Source organism: Oncorhynchus tshawytscha, linkage group LG02 (assembly GCF_018296145.1).
Source record: "Oncorhynchus tshawytscha isolate Ot180627B linkage group LG02, Otsh_v2.0, whole genome shotgun sequence".
In the NCBI taxonomy this organism is placed as follows: domain Eukaryota; kingdom Metazoa; phylum Chordata; class Actinopteri; order Salmoniformes; family Salmonidae; genus Oncorhynchus; species Oncorhynchus tshawytscha.
In genome coordinates, this window is record NC_056430.1 from 16,214,990 (window position 1) to 16,239,517 (window position 24,528).

The 24,528-nt window shown below is 44.3% G+C and overlaps 2 protein-coding genes across 5 annotated transcripts in view; one reads left to right on the forward strand and one right to left on the reverse strand.

Annotated features, from left to right (window-relative positions):
• The first annotated feature begins 2,742 nt into the window (after positions 1-2,742).
• On the forward strand, positions 2,743-3,777 carry LOC112247078 (protein ABHD14B-like). The gene is made up of 3 exons (XM_024415740.2): positions 2,743-2,956; positions 3,094-3,335; positions 3,598-3,777. Exons 1-3 carry the CDS (start codon positions 2,743-2,745, stop codon positions 3,775-3,777), a joined length of 636 nt encoding a protein of 211 aa, XP_024271508.1.
• A 460-nt stretch (positions 3,778-4,237) lies between these two features.
• LOC112263077 (voltage-dependent calcium channel subunit alpha-2/delta-2-like) overlaps positions 4,238-24,528 on the reverse strand; it is a 296,787-nt gene continuing 276,496 nt past the window's right edge. For all 4 annotated transcript variants that reach the window (XM_042331135.1, XM_042331134.1, XM_042331138.1 and 1 more), the window contains 15 exons: positions 24,412-24,509; positions 24,122-24,212; positions 23,973-24,035; positions 23,591-23,694; positions 22,960-23,058; positions 22,127-22,230; positions 21,985-22,032; positions 17,602-17,673; positions 17,353-17,505; positions 16,699-16,751; positions 16,535-16,590; positions 16,257-16,380; positions 9,873-9,982; positions 9,456-9,541; positions 4,238-9,283 (listed from right to left, as the gene is read on the reverse strand). In XM_042331135.1, coding sequence (XP_042187069.1) covers positions 9,161-9,283; positions 9,456-9,541; positions 9,873-9,982; positions 16,257-16,380; positions 16,535-16,590; positions 16,699-16,751; positions 17,353-17,505; positions 17,602-17,673; positions 21,985-22,032; positions 22,127-22,230; positions 22,960-23,058; positions 23,591-23,694; positions 23,973-24,035; positions 24,122-24,212; positions 24,412-24,509 — 1,384 coding nt within the window. In that variant the 3' untranslated portion in view covers positions 4,238-9,160. The remainder of the gene's footprint in view (positions 9,284-9,455; positions 9,542-9,872; positions 9,983-16,256; positions 16,381-16,534; positions 16,591-16,698; positions 16,752-17,352; positions 17,506-17,601; positions 17,674-21,984; positions 22,033-22,126; positions 22,231-22,959; positions 23,059-23,590; positions 23,695-23,972; positions 24,036-24,121; positions 24,213-24,411; positions 24,510-24,528) is intronic.

The following is a 24,528-nucleotide window of genomic DNA, read 5'->3' on the forward strand; positions in this document are numbered from 1 at the left end:
CGCTTACCCCAAAAAGACAACCAATCGATAAGTACATTAATCATTAATACAATGTAGCCTAAAATATCAACTCAAGTCAGTGTAACACTTTATTTATGAGCCTCGGCAATACGCGTGATCACCACTGGACGTCAGTAGAATCCAAACGACCACAAAGATTACAGTAGACTGACTTTTTCAGGGGAAAAGTGAAACCACATAGCCATCCAGTGATGCCAATTTAGCAATTTTGTTGCTAGATTTAGCAACTTTTCAGACTACCCTGGCAACTTTTTTTTTAAACAGCACCTAGCAACAAATTTAGCTACTTTTAAAAATGTATTTGGAACTTTTAGCAACTTTTGAAAAGTGACTAACGCTAAAATGCACATATTTTCCCTCTTAATGACACGTTCCTGGCTGCAAAAGTGCATTGTGGGTGACGTCAGCAGCAGGCGCTCAGCTCGTGCATAGGCAGCAGCAATTTCAGCAAATTGCAAATCATTGTTGGCTGACTGCAGCAGCGGTACGGTTTCGACGAGCCAAACCCAATGAATATAGTTGGTCATGAATGTTTGATCTTGAACAGAACTTACAACATCAATCAACATGTCTCAATCAAAATTGTACAGAAAGGAGTGGGTGTCTGTACCTGAACAAATGTCAAATCATATTTGATGGCCAGACAATTTGAGTAACGTTATTGTGTATTCTACGTAATGACGCAGTTTTACGTTGTCACGCAATGACATAACAACGGCAACAAATCAACCTGCCTCTAGCAACTTTACCCTTTTATTTATTTATTTATTTCACCTTTATTTAACCAGGTAGGCAAGTTGAGAACAAGTTCTCATTTACAATTGCGACCTGGCCAAGATGAAGCAAAGCAGTTCGACACATACAACGACACAGAGTTACACATGGAGTAAAACAAACATACAGTCAATAATACAGTATAAACAAGTCTATATACCATGTGAGCAAATGAGGTGAGATAAGGGAGGTAAAGGCAAAAAAAAGGCCATGGTGGCAAAGTAAATACAATATAGCAAGTAAAACACTGGAATGGTAGATTTGCAGTGGAAGAATGTGCAAAGTAGAAATAAAAATAATGGGGTGCAAAGGAGCTAAATAAATAAATAAAATAAATACAGTAGGGAAAGAGGTAGTTGTTTGGGCTAAATTATAGGTGGGCTATGTACAGGTGCAGTAATCTGTGAGCTGCTCTGACAGTTGGTGCTTAAAGCTAGTGAGGGAGATAAGTGTTTACAGTTTCAGAGATTTTTGTAGTTCGTTCCTGTCATTGGCAGCAGAGAACTAGAAGGAGAGGCGGCCAAAGAAAGAATTGGTTTTGGGGGTGACCAGAGAGATTTACCTGCTGGAGCGTGTGCTACAGGTGGGAGATGCTATGGTGACCAGCGAGCTGAGATAAGGGGGGACTTTACCTAGCAGGGTCTTGTAGATGACATGGAGCCAGTGGGTTTGGCGACGAGTATGAAGCGAGGGCCAGCCAATGAGAGCATACAGGTTGCAATGGTGGGTAGTATATGGGGCTTTGGTGACAAAACGGATTGCACTGTGATAGACTGCATCCAATTTGTTGAGTAGGGTATTGGAGGCTATTTTGTAAATGACATCGCCGAAGTCGAGGATTGGTAGGATGGTCAGTTTTACAAGGGTATGTTTGGCAGCATGAGTGAAGGATGCTTTGTTGCGAAATAGGAAGCCAATTCTAGATTTAACTTTGGATTGGAGATGCTTGATGTGGGTCTGGAAGGAGAGTTTACAGTCTAACCAGACACCTAGGTATTTGTAGTTAGTTGGCAACTCTGCAGCCTTCCCACTTATAGTTCAGAGAGAAACCACTCAGACAGCGTGAATGTAAAGATACATTTGTCTTACATGCATCAAAATCTAGGCTAAGAAAATCATTTGGAATAAATGTGAACTTTGATCACAGGCAGATCAATGACAATGTGTGCCTATGGGGAATACGAGCTATGAGCTGTAACTTTCCCTGGAGATCGATTACAGAAAACTTGACAAGAATCCTTCCTACATTTCAATTGGTGGCTATCGGCCAAGCAAACATTAAAATGCGACAATGAATTTAGCCTTCACTACATGCACAACACTAAACAAATTGCACACAGACATTAGATACAATCAATGAGGCCCTAACAGGCCCAATGTAGCAGATTAAATGCATTTACACATGCAGAATCACTTTATTTTTATGACGTAATATCTGTAGTGCTAATGTGCCATACATTTGTTTACAATATACTGTATTTTATGATGCTACAACCTGGACTCATGGGGTAGATGTAACAGTAGACGTAAATCTGTCTACCTCCATTTAGTTTGATATTTGATATTTAGTATGGTGTATTAATTTGTGGATGTCCATCATCCTTTTCCTATGATACTGTATATTACGAATTGCAATCCGTACAATATGTTGTAAATACGCCCACCCATCCACCCCGACCAACTACCCTCACTTTGTTTTTGCCTTCAGTAAACTTCTGTATTATAACCATACCATACAGTACTAATTTCAGTGTCCCGGATTTACATTTACTATGTTACATCTAGTTTATGAGACCAGGCTGGACAATAGCCTAAAACAGGACTATTGGATGTAAGGCATTGGAAATGTTACAGACTTTGGCTTTAATTGACTTTTTCACCTTCTTTCTTCAAATATTTGGTGATTATATTTAGGCTGTATTACTTTTTTTTAACCACCTTCATAGGATGTGTGCTGCTAAAATGACAGAAGGGAGCTTGCATGTGGAATCCTGCAAGGCCCCTCTGTTTTACAGACAAGCTGAACCGGCTACAGGTGAAGTCAATCTGTCCATCCTACTTCTGCACGGCATCCGTTTGTCATCTGAGAATTGGCTCAATATAGGTACACTGGAGATATTGGCCAAAGCTGGCTGTTGTGCTGTGGCCATCGACCTACCAGGTGAGCTTTGGTTGTGAGAATAGTAGTAAATTAGTAGTTGAGGAGTTGATTGAGCAACAAAAACATAATTCATGACTCAATGAATCACTGACCTGTAACTCCATCTGCCTCTTCCTCTCCCCTCCCCCCGCCCCCAGGTTTTGGTCAGTCTAAGTCATCAGTGGCCCCATTCGCTGTAGGAGAGCTGGCCCCTGGTGGGTTCCTGAAGCAGGTGTGTGTGGCCCTGGGGATGGGGCCAGTCGTGGTAGTCAGTCCCTCTGTCAGTGGCATGTACTCCCTGCCCTTCCTCTTCCAGCATGAGGCTCTGGTCCGGGCATACATCGCTGTGGCTCCCATCTGCACTGAGAAATTCACAGTAGAGCAGTACATCAGCATACAGGTGCGTGCAGGTGTGTACTGAGTGATTATAGCTCTCTCCTCTCTCTTTTCTCTTCTCTGGTTGGTCAGTGATTGTTGCAAACACTGGCTTTGCTCCTATGCAACATGTCCTGTGTTTGGGTGCTCTGTGTGACTGCCTGGGAATTGGAAATGGCCTTTTAAAGCCGTATTGTCTACAATCTGCGATCAGATTGAAACCCTGCCTTTGTATGTGAGATTGGGTAACAGTTTATTTGAACTAGCCACCTCTACTTTCATTCCAGCCTCCGTCTCTGATTGTCAATGGAGACCAGGATGCTCAGCTAAAGGAGGTTTCTCTGAACAACCTGAGGAAGCTAGCCAATCACAAGGTGTTGGTGATGAAAGGAGCAGGACATCCATGCTATCTGGATGACCCAGCCACGTGGCACACGGCTCTCACTGACTTTCTCAGTACGTTGTGATGTTGTTCAGTGTCATTGGGATATCTGTCCATGGATGCAACTCTATACGTTGAATACCTACTAACATTTCTTTATATATAAAATCGACTATGTATGTTTTTGGTAACTTGTGGAATAGACATCGGATTCAGGATTAGACCCACCCGTTGTATAATATTTGTCAAAAGCTAGTAGGGAGGATTTGTTAGTGTGATGTTTTGGAGACCTGTAAATAGGTTACTGATGGTAATAGTGTATGTGAACTGTGTGTTTGTAGCCTATACAGCAGGGGTCTCCAACCCTGTTCCTGGAGAGCTACCGTTGTGTAAGTTTTCACTCCCATCCCGAGTTGTAACTAACCTGGTTCAGTTTATCAACCAGCAGATTATTAGAATCAGGTGTGCCCTGCTATAAAGTAGGTATATACTGGACATGAGTCCTGGCATTTCAGAGATGTAAAAACAAACACCAGACATTTAAATGAAGTGAAAAATATGAACATTATTTAATAACTGATTCTCTGTAATAAACAATTTGAAAATATTTTACAAGGAGTCACAGACACAATATTTTACAAATTTTACCCTCTTCTCTTTTTTTTTTTTTGCTTTATCAGTACAAAAGAATGGAGCGACATGGACCAATGCCCAGCGAGAGGGAGCTAAATCTTCCGCGCACACACATACACACTCAGACACCCACAGAAAATAAATAAAAATAAAAACAGTTTAGATCTCAAACTTATCTTTACTTTATTCCATTTTTTTTTTTACTTCACTTAGAATTTGACTGAATTTATTAATTTTTTGTTACTGTTTTTTTTTAAACACATTTGTCAAACATGGTCACATAGCACCAGACTACAGACTACAGAATCACATACACACGTGTCTTTCCCACAGAGACGCACAGACACCGCAAGGGTAGGCAGGGGCAGGGCCACGTGGAGACCCTCCCTTTAGGGCTGGCTGTAAACCAGACCCGGTCCTCTCACCCCAAACTTGCCCTTTTTCCCCTTCTTTTTTTTTAGAGCAAAAAGTAAATTTTTCAAACCACAGAAAACCGACCTGTGTCCCTCAGCACACAGACACACAGACATACAAATCATGATTCTTTTACCTTTTGTTTGACACGGTCCCATGCTGTTCTATGGAGACTCACACCCTGAGCCAGCCTCTGACATCCCACACAGGGAATAGACATCCCTGGCTTACTTCAGGCTAGAGCTGAACATCCCCCAGCTGTGCATGTGTAGGTATAACTGTTAGTGTTACATGTGTGTGCTTTGTGCATGTGGGTGCATAAGTGTGTAACTGCATGTCTGAATGTGTAAATTTGTTAGTGCTTGTGTCTGCTGCTGAGCCAGAGAAAGTCACAGGGGGTACATTTCCACAGCGAATGTAACCTTCATTGACGGAGGGACAACAGAGGGACAAACAAATGCTGTGATATAATAAAACAATAAAATGCAACAGGACTATCTATACGAGGAATTTCAAAAATGGTGGACCCTAACATTGAAAGGAGACAATTGCAAACGTCAGATTCTGAGTTTCTATTTGGTCCAGTCTTTCACTGAGATAGGGATCCTGGGTGGGGCAGCGGTCTAAGGCACTGCATTCCAGTGCTAGAGGTGTCACTACAGACCTGGGTTCGATCCTGGGCTGTATCACAATTGGCCCAGCATCGTCAGGGTTTGGCTGGGGTAGGCTCTCATTCTAAATAAGAATTTGTTCTTAACTGACTTGCCTATTTAAAATAAAAATCTAATTATGCTTTTACGAAACATTTCGTCTTGCCAAAAATGATATTGTTCACTGTACATTGTGTGTTTTTATGGTTACAGTGAAGGAGGTTTTGGGGTTTCAGATGTTACGTTAACAGTGAGGTGGGGTGGAGGGACTTCAGAGTCAATACAGATTCAGAGTCAATGTAAACTATGAAAGTCCTCCACTCCAAGCAGCAATGTGTACAAGAAACTCACACCATTTTATATTGACGGACGTGCACATCAAAACCTAAACCTCTTTAAATCCAGAGTGCAACATTCTGGATTGGGAAAGTCGTTGGAGAAAGTGAATATTTGGGAGGCTCACGGTGTGTGTGTGTGTGTACGCGCGCATGCGCGCAAGTGTGTGTAGGAGGGAGAACACTGAAACACTAAGGCATTTAGAGAGGCTTAGTCACTATGTATCCTTTGAAACAGAAACACACGGACATATTAAACATTATTTTTGAACACCTCTGTGAATACAGGGGTCACATACAGTATGCAGCTCCCTCATGACAATATATTGAGCAAACCGGTGAGAAAAAATGGATTGGATTTTTTTTTTTTTTGTAAAATATTTTTTTCCCCCCATAACAACATCTGATATAACACTTCTTCCATTGGAATTGGAACAACAAACAGCTACGCTACCACAACTGTCATTCCCCATCCTCTCAACCCAGTTTTAAAGACATTCCCTCTGAGGGTTAAAACGAACATACACCCATACACAAACACAAACGCACATACGGTTCAGACAGAAACGCAATGATAGCGGTCAGGTGACCCTATAAAGGTAGATCTATGACCAGTTAAGTTGATTTATACTGATAGTTTAGCTCTATAGATGGCTCTGTAAAGGTACTGTACAGCGACTCTATCTGGTAGCAATCAGGTAGCCCTGGAATGGTACAGCAGCCAGGAGCCACAGCCAATCGAAAGTCAACATTGAGCTACAATAACGTCTAGTCAATATGGTGTCTCTATAAAGCTACCATAGATATATAGCCAACAGACTTGCTCTATAAAGATCCTGTAGCTCCACAGCCATTAGGGTGCCTCTTCTATAAAGGTACTGTACAGTAGCTCAAGAGACAATGCTTTCCAAAACAAAGTGCATCAAGGCACTATGACAACAAAACATGGAGACTAATGACATTTCACTTCAAATTGATCAGAATGACATGTAACAGAAAACCCAGACTGCAGCTCAGTTGTCACCATACAGTAAGTTGTAGTGGCCTCGGCTGCATTCCTTTATGTGGGAAATGTTCAACCCCAATCCCCCAGCAGCAAATGGTCTGAAGTTACACAGCGTCTGTCAAAGGTAATACAAGCTAAGTTCTGCCAAAACCTACCTGCAACTAAAACGAGAAACTTATGGGCCAGTCTGAATAGATATTAGTATATCTGCTCTGCTGTGGTGACAACAGATATTAAACACATACAAATATAGTCCTGGGAACATTAGTGGCCATGGTGGAGCGGCTGTATGAGGATTGGCAGAGGGGTTAGCTTTCACTGGGTTAGGAGTAGAGGTCAGTCAGAATGTCCACTGATCAGAAAGGATCCCACGGAGCACAATTGTCAATTCAACGTCTATGCCACGTTGGTTCAATATCATTTTGTTGAAATGACGTGGAAACAACGATTCAATTAGTCTGTGGAGAGTGGGAAAGTACACACCACATACAGCAATGAAGCCCAAACGCTCAGACTTTTCAGAGGCTTAATACTGATTCATAATACATTGGTGTAGCCTAGTATTTGAATTATTTTTGCAAGGGAAAAGTTATAATTTGCTTTGTCCGGTTTGGAAACATAATTACCAATTCATTAACTAACATCAGTCAACCATGATAATCAAATGTGTCACGGATTCCCCCGGTACTGCTGCTCATTCCGTACACCAGTTCCGGAGGTCTACGTCACCGGCTTCTAGGTGCCACTGAACGGTCTCATTATGCACACCTGATACCCATTCTCCTGATTAGTAATTGTATATATGTGCCCTCTGTTCACCAATGTCTTGTCGGTTATTGTTCCCATGTCTGTTGGTCTTGTGAGTACCTGTACTTTGTTGTTTCGGCTTTCTGCGTGTATTGTGTACTCGTTATTTTCGGGTCCCGTGTATTGTTGTGCACTTGTTATTACGGGTTTCATCCTATGTATTGTATTGCGGGTCCGTCCCGTGTATTGTTGTGCACTTGTTATTACGGGTTTCGTCCTGTGTATTGTATTGCGGGTCTCGTCCCGTGTATTGTTGTGCACTTGTTATTACGGGTTTCGTCCTGTGTATTGTATTGCGGGTCTCGTCCCGTGTATTGTTGTGCACTTGTTATTATGGGTTTTGTCCTGTGTATTGTATTGCGGGTCTCGTCCTGTGTATTGTTGTGCACTTGTTATTACGGGTTTCATCCTATGTATTGTATTGCGGGTCCGTCCCGTGTATTGTTGTGCACTTGTTATTACGGGTTTCGTCCTGTGTATTTATTGTATTGCGGGTCTCGTCCCGTGTATTGTTGTGCACTTGTTATTATGGGTTTTGTCCTGTGTATTGTATTGCGGGTCTCGTCCTGTGTATTTATTAGAGGTTTAACCTCGCTCTTTTGTTTGGGTTACATCCCTGTGTTTTTGTATACATGTTTGTTTTGGGCTTCGTCGCTGTGTCTTTCACGGCATGTTGTATATTTTGGGTGGAGTATTAAAACCCCCTATTATGTATTCCTGGGCCTGTCTCCATTTTATACAACGTGACTACTATTTCGTAGAATAGTTCCATGTTACCATGATTATAAATATAATACTGTGCTTCCAGGGGCAGAAACAGTTCTAACTTCAAGTGGAGAACAGTAGAGGTGTACAAGAAGAATTGGAATTCAGCCAACTCAGATATTCCTAACACTATTTCTCTAGTTTTCCTTTCTGGGTTTCTCTTTTTCCTCTCACTTGGTTATAAAAACAAGACCACATCAAAGTCTCTCATTTTGGCAAGAAGTAGATATAGTGCATAAATAAATTAATGTAACAACTTTCATTGCAAATGATACCCTAACATGTGCTTTGAATACTCAACACTTCAACAGTTTATAATTGTATGTTTTTGTATACTTGAAAGTTCTTTTTTTCCTTAATTTTCTGAATGATCCGTACAGTAGCCCCCTATGAGAGACACATGACAGAGCGATGAAACTGATCAGGTCAGAGATGAGTGAGCGAGATGGAGGCCATGTCTCTTCCTCTGCTGTGTCCATGACGGTTGGAGCTCTGTGACATGGCATCTAACTCGTCTTTTCACTTGTCACTCGTCCTGTTGATGCGGGTGGGGATGGGGTCTTTTTTCTTTTCTGACATAGCCTCTGATAATTGTGGTGGTTGGAACACCAACCTTTTGAATCTCTTCCCATGGATGAAGGTACGCAACTCGCTGAGAACATAAAGGTCCTGCAACTGTCACTAAGCAACAACAATTGAAGCTAGCTGGGTACAGTAGCGCGGTACTCAAGGCTTCCAAGTTGCAGTGACAGGAAGTCCCATTATAACCTATGACTAGAGCAGGGGCGGAGCATAGAGGGGAGAGGGTGGGAGCTTTAGGATGGACAAAGAGCTGGGGAGAGCAAGACTGGAGGAAAATTAAAGTAAAAGGGGCAGAATATGAGGGCTGGCGATTGGATAGAGGAGGAAGAGCTGAATCATGAGCAGGGTCTGGAGTGAGGGGTGGAAGGAGTGGCCCCGCCCACAGTCTGATGTGTTCTCCTGGAGAGTAAAGGAGACATTTTTAGTCATACAGTAGAATTTTTGAAAGTAAAAAATAAATATTCTTAGTGTGTGTCTTCTTAGTGAAAATAGAATCTATGCGCATCAGCATATTTACAGTATATGTTTATTGTAGGGTCTGCTGAGTTGTACAGTCAGTTGTAAGTCTTACAGAAAGATTGTAGTCGTAGCACACAGCGGGCCCTTTTCGATACCTCGCTGCACTCATGTCCTCACATGATGGGTTATCCTCCTTGACTGGAAGAGGCATGGTTAAGGAATGACTCACACTACCTATATAGTCACTCTCCAAGTCTCCATGTGTTTACACACACCCGCCCCTATAGCTTCCTCTCCCACAGGTTTATGCCATAGAAAAATGTAACACAACGATAAACACTTAATACAGATGCTTTAGTTAGAATAGTCATCAAGGGGTGAACTGGACTGAACCCAAATTTAAATGGTTTGACATTAGCACCAGTCAGTTGAATGTGAAAAGCCACTCTTATAAACAAGTCGATAAAGAGATAAACAAACGAGCGGAGAAGGCTCCCAACAGCAGATGTGTATGTGTTGGCAAGGATACACTCTGTCTCCGCCTGGGACAGTTTCTCCACCTCACAGGTGTTGCAGGGCATCTTCTCTGCCACCACAAACAGCAGGTTGGTGTTGTTTAACCTCTTGGCATGGATCAGCCTACACACAAAGAGAGACTGAGTCAACAAACTCTTCTTACAAGTGTCAGATCTTAATTTGACCTATATTGTCAAAGAAAAATAATTCTGCAGCAACAGGATTTGTATGTTTAGTCTATTATGTTGCTTGATTGGTGATTAGGCTATTAGCTGGCCAAAAGTAGGCTACATGAAAAGTGTAATACTGTTTAAATATCTTTGTGTTAGTGTGGGTTTTCAGTGAATTTATGCAAATCATGAAAGATGCAGGAAAATTCTCAGCAACAAAAGAGTGATCAAATTAAGATCCTACAATTGTATATGACAGACTCGTTCACTGTTGGATCAGCTCCATGAGATCGTTTTACTGGGCTCATTTAACTTAATGAGGTTACTATTTCAGTACTTCTGATGGAATTTCATAAACTTTTAGATTAATTGAGGCAGCGTTTACCAAACTCGTGACCTCAAGGATTGCACATTTTGGTTTCGCCCTAACACTACACAGCTGATTCAAATGATCAAAGCTTGATGATTAGTTGATTATTTGAATCAGCTGTGTAGTGCTAGGGACAAAACCAAAACGTAATCACCTTGCAGTCCCCAGGACCGAGTTTAGGAAATGCCGCAGAACTTTTACTCAATTGCATTTTCCATGAACTACAGTGCATTCGGAAACTATTCAGACCCCTTGATTTATACCACGTTTTGTTACATTACAGTCTTATTCATTGATCTACACACAATACCCCATAATGACAAAGCAAAAAACATTTTTTTAATGTTTGCTTTATTAAAAATGTAAAATGCATTTACATAAGTATTCAGACCTTTTGCTTTGAGACTCAAAATTGACCTCTGGTGCATCCTGTTTCCATTGATCATCCTTAAGATGGTTAAACAACTTGATTGGAGTCCACCTGTGGTAAATTCAATTGATTGGATATGATTTGGAAAGGCACTAACCTGTCTATATAAGGTCCCACAGTTGACATTGCATGTCCGAGCAAAAACCAGGCCATGAGGTCGAAGTAATTGTCCATAGAGCTCAGAGACAGGATTATGTCGAAGCACAGATCTGGGAAGGGTACCAAACATTTTTGCAGCATTGAAGGTCCCCAAGATCACTGTGGCCTCCATCATTCTTAAGTGGAAGAAGTACGGAACCACCAAGACTCTTCCTAGAGCTGGCCGCCTGGCCAAACTCAGCAATTGGGGGAGAAGGGTCTTGGTCAGGGAGAACCCAATGGAACCCAAGAACCCAATGGTCACTGACTGAGCTCCAGACTTCCTCTGTGGAGATGGGAGAACCTTCCAGAAGGACAACCATATCTGCAGCACTCCACCAATCAGGCCTTTATGGTAGAGTGGCCAGACAGAAGCCACTCCTCAGTAAAAGGCATATGACAGCCCACTTGGAGCTTGCCAAAAGGCACCAAAAGGACTTTGACTATGAGAAACAAGATTCTCTGGTCTGATGAAAACAAGATTGAACTCTTTAGCCTGAATGCCAAACGTCACGTGTGAGAGAAATGACAAGATTATGTTATAATACTGTTATTGCATCAAATGGTTTTATGCAACATAATAAGTGGTTGTTAGAGCACTCATCTGTGTGTGTTCTACTGAGGATGGGCCTCTGGGAGATTTAACACTGACAGAAGATGTACGGTGTCTTTGGGTGATAAACCTAAAGAGACCGCATTCCATAGCATTGTAAGGTTCTGCTTTTCTTTTCTTAGTCAACCTCGTGTTCTTTTTCTTTGTGTTCTTGAACATAGCCCTGTTTCTTTGTGTTCTAGAACGAAGCCCTGTCTTTCATTTTTGTTCATTGATTTCACCTGTGTTCGTTTCTCACCAAACTGTTAAAATTACGTCTGTGAGTATAACAGAACTGATATGGCAGGCGAAACCCAGAGGACAAAAAAAAACAAAAAAAAACAGCCTACCTCTTTTTTCAATGACTATCACTTTAATTATAAGGTCAAGTCCTCCCAGATTGCAGTTACTAGGGCTTCCCCTAGATGTCAGTCTTTAGAAAGAGTTCCAGGCTGGTTTTTGGAAAAATGAGCCAGATATTGTAGTTTTTCTAGGTGGCTCCCATTTTGGCTGTAGTGTTTCCAAGCGTGCGGAAGAGAGTTCTTTAGTATTTTTCTCCGGTAAAGACAATAATGATTCTCTGTCTTAAATTTGATCATTTATTTGCATATTAGGGTACCTAAGGTTTGATTATAAACATTGTTTGACTTGTTTGGAAAAGTTTATTAGTTGCATTTAGGATTCATTTTGTATGCATTTTGATGGAGGGAAACTGGGTGGATTGTTGACTGAAGCACGCCAGCTAAACTGAGTTTTTATGGATATAAAGAAGGACATTATTGAACAACAGCACCATTTGTGGTGTAACTGGGACCTTTTGGAGTGCCAACAGAAGAAGATCAAAGGTAAGGCATTTTTTATATCGCTATTTCTGACTTTCGTGTCGCACCTGCCTGGTTGAAATATGTTTTTCATGTATATGGGGTGCTGTCCTCAGATAATCGCATGGTTTGCTTTCACCGTAAAGCCTTTTTGAAGTCTGACACAGCGGCTGGATTAACAAGAATTTAAGCTTTATTTTGATGTAATACACTTGTGATTTTATGAAAGTTCAAAATGTAGTTTGAATTTCGCGCTTTGCAATTTCACTACTACCGTCCCACCTGCCCATAAGAAGTTAACCTGCTCGCTTATTAATAAGTGAATAAAGATTTAGTTAAGTATAACTCTGACTTGTGTGATGAGTTTGTCTCTCCTCATTTGATAGTAAAAAAATTAACCACCACACACACCTGGAGGAAACCTGGCACCATCCCTACGGTAAAGCACGGGGGTGGAAGCATCATGCTGTGAGGATGTTTTCAGCAGCAGGTACTGGGAGACTAGTCAGGATCGAGGAAAAGATGAATGGAGCAAAGTACAGAGCAGGTTTGATGAAAACCTGCTCCAGAGCGCTCAGGACCTAAGACTGGGGCGAAGGTTCAGCTTCCAACAGGACAATGACCCTAAGCCCACAGCCGAGACTACTTTTTTATTTTGTATTTTATTTCAACTTTATTTTAAACCAGGTAGGCCAGTTGAGAACAAGTTCTAATTTACAACTGCGACCTGGCCAAGATAAAGCAAAAGAGTGGGAAACACAAACAACAACACAGAGTTGCACATGGAATGAACAAACGTACAGTCAATAACACAATAGAAAAAAATTGATATACAGTGTGTGCAAATGATGTAAGATCAGGGAGGTAAGGCAATATATAGGCCGTAGTGGCAAAGTAATTACAATTTAGCAAATAAACACTGGAGTGAAAGATGAATGTGCAAGTAGAGATACTGGGGTGCAAAGGAGCAACAAAAAAAACAATATGGGGATGAGGTAGTTGGATGGGCTATTTACAGATGGGCTATGTACAGGTGCAGTGATCTGTAAGCTGCTTTGACGGCTGATGCTTAAAGTTATTGAGGGAGATATGAGTTGTTTGTTCCAGTCATTGGCAGCAGAGAACTGGAAGGAAAGGCGGCCAAATCAGGAATAGGCTTTGGGGGTGACCAGTAAAATATATCTGCTGGAGCGCATGCTACGGTGTGGGTGCTGCTATGGTGACCAGTGAGCTGAGATAAGGCGGGGTTTTACCTAGCAAAGACTTAAAGATGACCTGGAGCCATTGGGTTAATACGAATATGAAGTGAGGACCAGCCAACGAGAGCATGCAGGTCACATTGGTGGGTAGTATATGGGGCTTTGGTGACAAAACGGATGGCACTGTGATAGACTGCATCCAAATGACATCGCCGAAGTCAAGGATCGGCAGGATATTCAGTTTTACGAGGTTATGTTCGGCAGCGTGAGTGAAGGATGCTTGGTTGCGAAATAGGAAGCCGATTCCAGATTTAATTTTGGATTGGAGATGCTTAATGTGAGTCTAGAGGGAAAGTTTACAGTCTTACTAGACACCTAGATATTTGTAATTGCCCACATATTCTAAGTCAGAACCGTCTGGAGTAGTAATGCTGGACGGGCGGGCAGGTGCGGGCAGCGATAAGTAGAGCATGAATTTTGTTTAACTTGCAATTAAGAGCAGTTGGAGGCTACGGAAGGAGAGTTGTATGGCATTGAAGCTCGTCTGGAGGTTAGTTAACACAGTGTCTGAAGGGCCAGAAGTATACAGAATGGTGTCATCTGCAAAGAGGTGGATCCGAGAATCACCAGCAGCAAGAGCGACATCATTGATATATACAGAGAATCAGCCCGAGAATTGAACCCTGTGTCACCCCCATAGAGACTGCCAGAGGTCTGTACAACAGGCCCTCCGATTTGACACACTGAACTTTGTCTGAGAAGTAGTTGGTGAACCAGGCGAGGCAGTCATTTGAGAAACCAAGGCTGTTGAGTCTGCCGATAAAAATGTGGTGATTGACAGAGTTGAAAGCCTTGGCCAGGTTGATGAATACTGCTGCAGTATTGTCTTTTATTGATGGCGGTTATGAAATCGTTTAGGACCTTGAGTGTGGCTGAGGTGCACCCATGACCAGCTCTGGTGCATAGCGGAGAAGGTACGGTGGGATTTGAAATGGTCGGTGATCTGTTTGTTAATTTGGCTTTCGAAGACCTTAGAAAGGCAGGGTAGGATAGATATAGGTCTGTAACAGTTTGGGTCTAGAGTGTCTCCCCCTTTGAAGAGGGGGATGACCGTGGCAGCTTTCCAATCTTTAGGGATCTCAGATGATACAAAAGAGAGGCTGAACAGGCTTGTAATAGGGGTTGCAACAATTGCGGCGGATAATTTAGAAAGAGAGGGTCCAGATTGTCTAGCCCAGCTGATTTGTAGGGGTCCAGATTTTGCAACTCTTTTAGAATATCATCTATCTCGATTTGGGTGAAGCAGAAATGGGGGAAGTTTGGGCAAGTTGCTGTGGGGGGTGCAGAGCTGTTGACCGGGGTAGGGATAGCCAGGTGGAAAGCATGGCAAGCCGTAGAAAAATGCTTATTGAAATTCTCAATTATCGTGGATTTATCGGTGGTGACAGTGTTTCCTAGCCTCAGTGCAGTTGGCAGCTGGGAGGAGGTGCTCTTATTCTCCATGGACTTTACAGTGTCCCAGAACTTTTGGCGTTTGTGCTACAGGATGCAAATTTCTGGTTGAAAAAGCTAGCCTTTGCTTTCCTAACTGCCTGTGTATATTGGTCCCTAACTTCCCTGAAAAGTTGCAAATCGTGGGGGATATTCGATGCTAATGCAGTACCCCACAGGATGTTTTTGTGCTGGTCAACGGCAGTCAGATCTGGAGTAAACTAAGGGCTATATCTGTTCCTGGTTCAACATTTTTTGAATGGTGCATGCTTATTTAAGATGGTGAGGAAAGCACTTTTAAAGAATAACCAGGCATCTTCTACAGACAGAATGAGGTCAACATCCTTCCAGGATAACCGGGCCAGGTCGATTAGAAAGGCCTGCTTGCTGAAGTGTTTTAGGGAGCGTTTGACAGTGATAAAGGGGTGGTCGTTTGACCGCGGACCCATTACGGACGCAGGCAATGTGGCAGTGATCGCTGAGATCCTGGTTGAAGACAGCAGAGGTGCATTTAGAGGGCAGGTTGGTTAGGATGATATCTATGAGGGTGCCCGTGTTTACAGATTTGGGGTTGTACCTGGTAGGTTCATTGATAATTTGTGTGAGATTGAGGGCATCTAGTTTAGATTGTAGGACGGCCGGGATGTTAAGCATGTCCTAGTTTAGGTCACCTAACAGTACGAGCTCTGACGATAGATGGGGGGCAATCAATTCACATATGCAGGAATGAACCCGATTGAACATCTCTGGAGAGACCGGAAAATAGCTGTGCAGCGACGCTCCCCATCCAACCTGACAGAGTGAGAGGATCTGCAGAGAGAATGGGAGAAACTCCCCAAATACAGGTGTGCCGAGCTTGTAACTTCATACCAAGAAGACTTGAGGTTGTAATTGCTGCCAAAGGTTCTTCAACAGAGTACTGAGTAAACAGTCTGAATACTTATGTAAATGTGATATTTTATATCTTTTAGTTTTTTATACATTTGCAAACATTTATAAAATCCTGTTTTTGCTTTGTCATTATGGGGTATTGTGTGCAGATTGAGGAGGAAAAAAAGCAATTGAATCTATTTTAGAATAATGCTGTAACGTAACAAAATGTGTAAAAGGTCAATGGGTCTGAGTACTTTCTGCACTGTATGTTGGTGTATGTTTGTATGAGTTGTACGTGGAGAGTAAAAGCTACCTGGAACAGTTGCCACAGTCTTGCAGGATGTCATAGGAGCTGTTGATGTTAGTGAAGTAGAACTGAGTCTGTATCGTCACACAGCTGGTCTCTCTGGAGTCCATCCCCTCTGCCTCCACCTCATCTACAGCACACAGACATAGACAAATACATATTGATGTGGACACAGATAATCAGTCTAGTGTTGCAATCACTGTCCTTCATTAAAAAAACATATATATAGAACAGTGATATAACATTACTCTGCAGAAACCACAATATCTCGACTTTGTACTCACCTGTGACAAACCAACTGTGGTAGGCCATTCCATAGAGCAGCTGCTGAAATAGGGACCTGGGTGGAAAGGGAGATTGTTTAAAGGATGTTGGTAGTGCAAATATGTGGCTCTGTTTAAGTAGTGTGTGTTTCAGGCAACAGTATTCTTGTATTCTCTGGTCTTACCAGGCAGCTGCTGATGACCACCAGGCCAGGTTCACAAAGTCTGCAATGGTGGGCTGATGGGACAGAGAAAGAAGGGGACACATAAACACAAGGACATTGCCTGTTCTCCATTTTAAATTAGCTAGCTATCAAGCATTCATTCATCCATTATTACAGAAGGGTGATAGTCGTGTCTTATTTTGTATTTTTTTGTATTTTACCCCCCTTTTCTCCCCAACTTTGTTCTTGTCTCATCGCTGCAACTCCCCAACAGGCTCGGGAGGCAAAGGTCGAGTTATGCATCCTGCCAAACCAAGCTTCTTAACACCCGCCCGCTTAACCCGGAAGCCAGCTGCACCAATGTGTCGGAGGAAACACTGTTCAACTGATGACCACTGTCAGCCTGCAGGTGCCCGGCCCACCACAAGGAGTCACTAAAGCGCAAGGAGCCAAGTAAAGCCCCCCTGGCCGAACCCTCCCCTAACCTGGACGACGCTGGGCCAATTGTGCGCCGCCCTAGGGGACTCCCGATTAAGGCCGGATGTGATACAGCCCGGGATCAAACCTGGGTCTGTAGTGACGTCACTAGCACTGCGATGCAGTGCCTTAGACCGCTGCGCTACTTGGGAGGCCCGATAGCCGTGTCTTTTATTGTTGAATATGTGAAGTCCTTACCACAAAGACTCCTCTTGGTGCAGCCCCGGTGTTGCTGCTTGGCACGGGGTCACACACAGACTGGTAGTCAAAGGACTGCTTCCGGTTGTAAAAGGAGTTGTTGTAGAGAGCATGCATCAGGTAGGGGTCCACCTCACTGAAGAACATGCCAATCTGTGGAAGAGAGGAAACAGAATTATACAACATGCCCCTAAGTCAAGGATGGACTGGGTTCAATAAAGCTTTGTAGTAACTGTCAGGACATGTCACCTTGTTCCAGTGATCCTTCTGATTGGACATGATCAGGAAACCACCGTCATCCACCAGGTAACAAAGAAGGTCCTGCATGGACAGGCGCAGATGGACAACCATGACGACATGAGACCCCAACTGTTAGTCTGTTTAACTCTCAACTGTCTTAGCTTCATGCATATAGTACCATTGAAAACATGATAGTAGCATTGTTCACAGTGGTGTAGTGATGCCTGGAGAAGTGAGTATACGCAAATCTAGCCCCCCAAAAAATCCCAAACGACCCTCCCTGTGCAAAGAATTATATGAGAAACATTGAAAAATCCCACATTGATCTTTCACAGCCAGGCCAAACCAAAATGTACAGTGCAAGTAGGCTAATAGTAGCCCTACCATTGAAACAGATACATCAGGCGGTCAACTGAGTCAATTAAGTCACACTTGTTTAATAGAAAAACAAGAACTTTTGATGTTCCATGTCCACAACAATGCTTAAACCACACCATGAGACGAATTTTGAGGTCTAGGGAAAATGTAGTTACCCTTTAATTCAAGTGCCAGGTACCTAGCACTGTTGTTTGGTTAGTGGTGTTTCTGTAGCATATGAGATGAGGTTGTAAAACAAATGGCCACTGGATTGATGCAAATAATTATGATATAATTCTGCCAGGTAGACATAGGCTAGTTAACATTTAATTGAGAAGGTTTTTTGGAAAGCCTTTCCATCTACCAGAAGACAGTTTGTCAAACCTAGATTTGTTTCACCTGTCCTTGTGATTGTCTCCACCCCCCTCCAGGTGTTGCCCATCTTCCCCTGTGTATTTACAGTTGAAGTCAGAAGTTTACATACACTTTTTCAACCACTCCAAAAATGTCTTGTTAACAAACTATAGTGTTGGCAAGTCTGTTAGGACATCTACTTTGTGCAAGACACAAGTCATTTTCCAACAATTGTTTAATTGAGTGGCGACCCTCACCGCTGACCTTGGCCTAGTAACCCTAACAAAGGGCCCCACTGGACTGAGGGGTGCATCAATACTGAGGAAGCTCAGGACTGAGAGATAGCTCAGGCAGGTTGACGGCTCTGGCAGATCCTGGCTGACTGGCGGCTCTGGAAGATCCTGGCTGACTGGCGGCTCTGGAAGATCTGGAAGATCCTGGCTGACTGGCGGCTCTGGAAGATCCTGGCTGACTGGCGGCTCTGGAAGATCCTGGCTGACAGCAGCTCTGGACAGGCGGGAGACTCTAGCAGCTCTGGACAGGCGGGAGACGCTAGCAGCTCTGGACAGGCGGGAGACTCTAGCAGCTCTGGACAGGCGGGAGACTCTAGCAGCTCTGGACAGGCGGGACGCACTGTAGGCCTGGTGCGTGGTGCCGGCACTGGTGGTACTGAGCCGAGGACACACACCTCAGGGCGAGTGCGGGGAGGAGAAACAGGGAGTAGTGGGCTCTGGACACGCACAGGAAGCCTGGTGCGGGGGGCTGCCACCGGAGGGCAGGGGCGTGTAGGTGGCACTGGATAGACCGGACCGTGCAGGCGCACTGGAGCTCTTGAGCACCGAGCCTGCCCAACCTTACCTGGTTGAATGCTCCCGGTCGCCCTATCAGTACTGCGAGGTGGAATAGCCCGCACTGGGCTGTGCAGGCGAACCGGGGACACCATGCGCAAGGCTGGTGCCTGGTGACATTTCACATTCTTAAAATTAAGTGGTGATCCTAACTGACCTAAGACAGGGAATCTTTACTCGTATTAAATGTCAGGAGTTGTGAAAAACAGAGTTTAAATGTATTTGACTAAGGTGTATGTAAACTTCCGACTTCAACTCTATACCTGTTGCCAGTTCTTCTTGTTTGTCAAGTCAACCAGCGTTTTTGTTCTCAGTTCCTACTTTTCCCAGTCTCTCTTTTTCTTGCCCTCCTGGTTTTGACCTTTGCCTATCCTGACTCTGAGCCTGCCTGCCTGACCACTCTGCCTGCCCCTGACTCTGAGCCTGCCTGCCTGACCACTCTGCCTGCCCCTGACTCTGAGCCTGCCTGCCTGACCACTCTGCCTGCCCCTGACCCTGAGCCTGCCTGCCTGACCACTCTGCCTGCCCCTGACTCTGAGCCTGCCTGCCTGACCACTCTGCCTGCCCCTGACTCTGAGCCTGCCTGCCTGACCACTCTGCCTGCCCCTGACTCTGAGCCTGCCTGCCTGACCACTCTGCCTGCCCCTGACCCTGAGCCTGCCTGCCTGACCACTCTGCCTGCCCCTGACTCTGAGCCTGCCTGCCTGACCACTCTGCCTGCCCCTGACTCTGAGCCTGCCTGCCTGACCACTCTGCCTGCCCCTGACCCTGAGCCTGCCTGCCTGACCACTCTGCCTGCCCCTGACCCTGAGCCTGCCTGCCAACCTGTACCGTTGCCCCACCTCTCGATTATTGACCTCTGCTTACCCTGACCCTGAGCCTGCCTGCCGTCCTGTACCATTTCCCCACCTCTGGTTTACTGACCCCTGCCTGCCTTGACCTGTCTATTGCCTGCCCCTGTTGGAATATTAAACCATTGTCAATTCGACGTGTCTGCATCTGGGTCTTACGTTGATTCCTGATAACCAAGGCCTATCATAAGCATCACTATCTATTAACTGTTCCTTAATTGTTTGAAACCTGGATGTTGGAGGCAATTATTTTAAGGCATTATCCTAGTCATATTATCAACCCATGATAGTTGTTGCATCAACATCTCCACCCCGCTGATCCTCAACACTGGGTCCCCACAAGGGTGCGTTCTGAGCCCTCTCCTGTACTCCCTGTTCACCCATGACTGCGTGGCCATGCACGCCTCCAACTCAATCATCAAGTTTGCGGACGACACAACAGTGGTAGGCTTGATTACCAACAACGACGAGACGGCCTACAGGGAGGAGGTGAGGGCCCTCGGAGTGTGGTGTCAGGAAAATAACCTCACACTCAACGTCAACAAAACTAAGGAGATGATTGTGGACTTAAGGAAACAGCAGGGGGAACACCCCCCTATCCACATCGATGGAACAATAGTGGAGAGGGTAGTAAGTTTTAAGTTCCTCGGCATACACATCACAGACAAACTGAATTGGTCCACTCACACAGACAGCATCGTGAAGAAGGCGCAGCAGCGCCTCTTCAACCTCAGGAGGCTGAAGAAATTCGGCTTGTCACCAAAAGCACTCACAAACTTCTACAGATGCACAATCGAGAGCATCCTGGCGGGCTGTATCACCGCCTGGTACGGCAACTGCTCCGCCCACAACCGTAAGGCTCTCCAGAGGGTAGTGAGGTCTGCACAACGCATCACCAGGGGCAAACTACCTGCCCTCCAGAACACCTACACCACCCGATGTTACAGGAAGGCCATAAAGATCATCAAGGACAACAACCACCCGAGCCACTGCCTGTTCACCCCGCTATCATCCAGAAGGCGCGGTCAGTACAGGTGCATCAAAGCTGGGACCGAGAGACTGAAAAACAGCTTCTATCTCAAGGCCATCAGACTGTTAAACAGCAACCACTAACACTGAGTGGCCGCTGCCAACACACTGACTCAACTCCAGCCACTTTAATAATGGGAATTGATGGGAAATGATGTAAAATATATCACTAGCCACTTTAAACAATGCTACCTAATATAATGTTTACATACCCTACATTATTCATCTCATATGCATACGTAGATACTGTACTCTATATCATCTACTGCATCCTTATGTAATACATGTATCACTAGCCACTTTAACTATGCCACTTTGTTTACATACTCATCTCATATGTATATACTGTACTCGATACCATCTACTGTATCTTGCCTATGCTGCTCTGTACCATCACTCATTCATATATCTCTATGTACATATTCTTATCCCCTTACACTGTGCATAAGACAGAAGTTTTGGAATTGTTAGTTAGATTACTCGTTGGTTATTATTGCATTGTCGGAACTAGAAGCACAAGCATTTCGCTACACTCGCATTAACATCTGCTAACCATGTGTATGTGACAAATACATTTGATTTGATTTGATTTGATCTTTAGATCTCCCTTCTCAACATTTCTAAGGAATATTTCCATTTCTGTCCATGAAACCGATCGCATGTGTGGTGAGCATTTTAGAATGGTGTTTTCCAACAAATTGCATTTTGCAACATTCACACTGTTCTCATGTGCACATTGCTGCATTGAAAATGTGAAGAAATAATAGTTTATCAACATTTTAAGCTAAACAGCATTATTCATTGATACGGCGTATACCTACACTACACTTACTTTGATAAGCATCCTGGGGATTAAGAAGTGAGTATACACAATGCCCACTGAAAAATAAATGGCTATTCGGCATATACCTGCGTATATCCTCCAATACACCACTGATTATTCTTTATCTTACTTCGCTGTTGGCTTCACAGTCCATCTCACAGCCACTGGTTGGTCCACACTGTCAAAAACAAATTATCATCAACGATAAGCAAAAAACACATTTCATATGCTTGTGTGTGGGTTTAATTCCTGGCTGTCCTTATGTTTGTTACCGTTTGTTGGACTTGGCGGTTGTCACTTGTTGGACTTGTTTGGTTGCTAGCTAGGATCTTGAATTTGTCCACCCAGGCCTCAAGGTCCAGCTTTACGCCAACCACTAGTCATACACAGAGGGAGAGACATTGAGATATACCCAAAGAAATGAGAGAGAAGGGGAGAGCGTGCGATAGAGAGAGAGAAAGAAAGAGAGAGAGAGAGAGAGAGAGAGAGAGAGAGAGAGAGAGAGAGAGAGAGAGATATTCCTCCAACCAGGAGAAATATATTTCCCTCCAAATACCTACTTCAGACTCTCTTAATTAGAACATGATAATAATCCTGCAGCAACAGTAAATGTGAATTAGTATGTGGATTATAATTAATGGACATTTTTGTAGGTGTTGATATATTTTTCGTTAGTCTGAAAATACTAAAGTGGAAATAACAAACTTTATAAGCCTTTTTACACCTCGAATACACTACAATTTACATTTCCTGCTGTGCAAGAAAGTTCTCTGCGACAACAAAGTGATCAAATTAAGACCCTAAATCCTGCAGTGGATTAACACATCATACTACCCCATACTAGCCCCCAGTAGAGTAACTAACAGTACTACTCATCATGCCTCTGTAAAGGACGTCACACTGCTTGCTTAGCAAGTACCACTTCCTCCCGATTTGGCTAATATCTGCCTTGCCAGCACACGTGACCACCCTCCTGAAATGTTTTACCAGTCGGCGCCACGCGAAAAGTTAGCTGTGCAGTGGTGCAAGTGGGGACACTTCAGGCTGAGGAAGTTTTACACATTCCCATGTGCTACACCTTCAACAATGCTAATGAACCCTTCACCTGCAGGTTTGATGGTTTTCCCTCCCACTGTGATCTCCACTGCAGTGCTGACCAGGATTCCTATGGTACCGTTCTCTGGGTTCAGCAGCTCATCATTCACTTCATGGGAGAAGAATGAGAAGGAGGGAGGGAGGGAGGGAGGGAGGGGGAGGCAGGAAGGGATGGAGGAGAGATGGATGGAGGGAGGAAGGGAGGAGGGAGGAGGGAGGGAGGATGGAGGAGGGAGGGAGGAGGGATAGAGGAGGGAGGAGGGATGGAGGAGGGATGGAGGGAGGGAGGGGGAGGCAGGAAGGGATGGAGGAGAGATGGATGGAGGGAGGAAGGGAGGAGGGAGGAGGGAGGGAGGATGGAGGAGGGAGGGAGGAGGGATAGAGGAGGGAGGAGGGATGGAGGAGGGATGGAGGGAGGGAGGGGGAGGCAGGAAGGGATGGAGGAGAGATGGATGGAGGAGGGCGGGAGGAGGGTTGGGGAAGGATGGGGAAGGATGGAGGAGGGATGGAGGAGGAAGGAGGGAGGGAGGGAGGAGGGACAGAGGAAGGGAGTCAATAACAATAAATCAACAGAACAGATCCCATAAAGACTTTAGTAGTACAGTAGTGTCTGGGTGGAGGTGAGACAGATGATGACTCACCGGTGCGATAAGGCGCTCTGAAGATGTAGCCCTTGTTGTCCAGACTGCGGCGGTAATAGCTGGCATTAAAAGGCTCAGGGTCCTCTTCCCAGGTCTCAGCAGCCCTGAGGATCAGCACAACATTAAAACTCACGGACAGAGCCAGGGCCAGAAACTAATAAACTGTAAGGTATACTGGCAGATACCTTGGTCCTAGCTATCCTGGATATTTAATTCCGGTTTATATGTTTACAAGCACAAAAAGTCATTTAGATACGTTTATGCACTTGACTTTGCACTTGACTTTGGTCCAATGTTTGGGAGGCTTTACATGCACATCCAATGTACTCTAATACCTAAAACTTTGAAGAAAGGTTGGGTGGTAGATTAAGACTGGACTCACTTGTTGGGAAACACTCTTGTAATCCCTCCGTCTGTTGCAGCAAACACTGCCAGAAAGCCATAGCTGCAACACAGAACAGGAGAGTGAGAATACAGGAAGTACCCAGACACCGGATATAACACATAGTACACATGCAGTCCTCTACTCACGTGGTGAGGTCTTTGGTCTTCCACACCTTCTCCACCAGCTGTCTGATGATGCCAGTGTCGAGGATGAGGTTATGAAGGAGCAGGTTGTCACCTGGGTTAGACCACAGTGAGAAGGGGACATGCTTTAGGAGGCATTGTGATTGACAGCAAATTGTTGATTCTGACTGTGCATTTAAATACTGTGTATAGCGGTGAAATGTAAACAATGAGAATTCTGATCATGCCATTACATTCCTACAAGTGGTGAGATTACTGTAAGAAGAGGGAACTGGAGAGACGGAGGGACTCACATTGTTTGGAGTCAGGTGTCACCTTCTCCATGAGAGCGATGAAGTTGAGCAGGAACTCAGTGTTGTTGTTGGAGAGCTCTAGCTCGTTGCAGTATTCCCTGAGGACAGTCAGCGGCA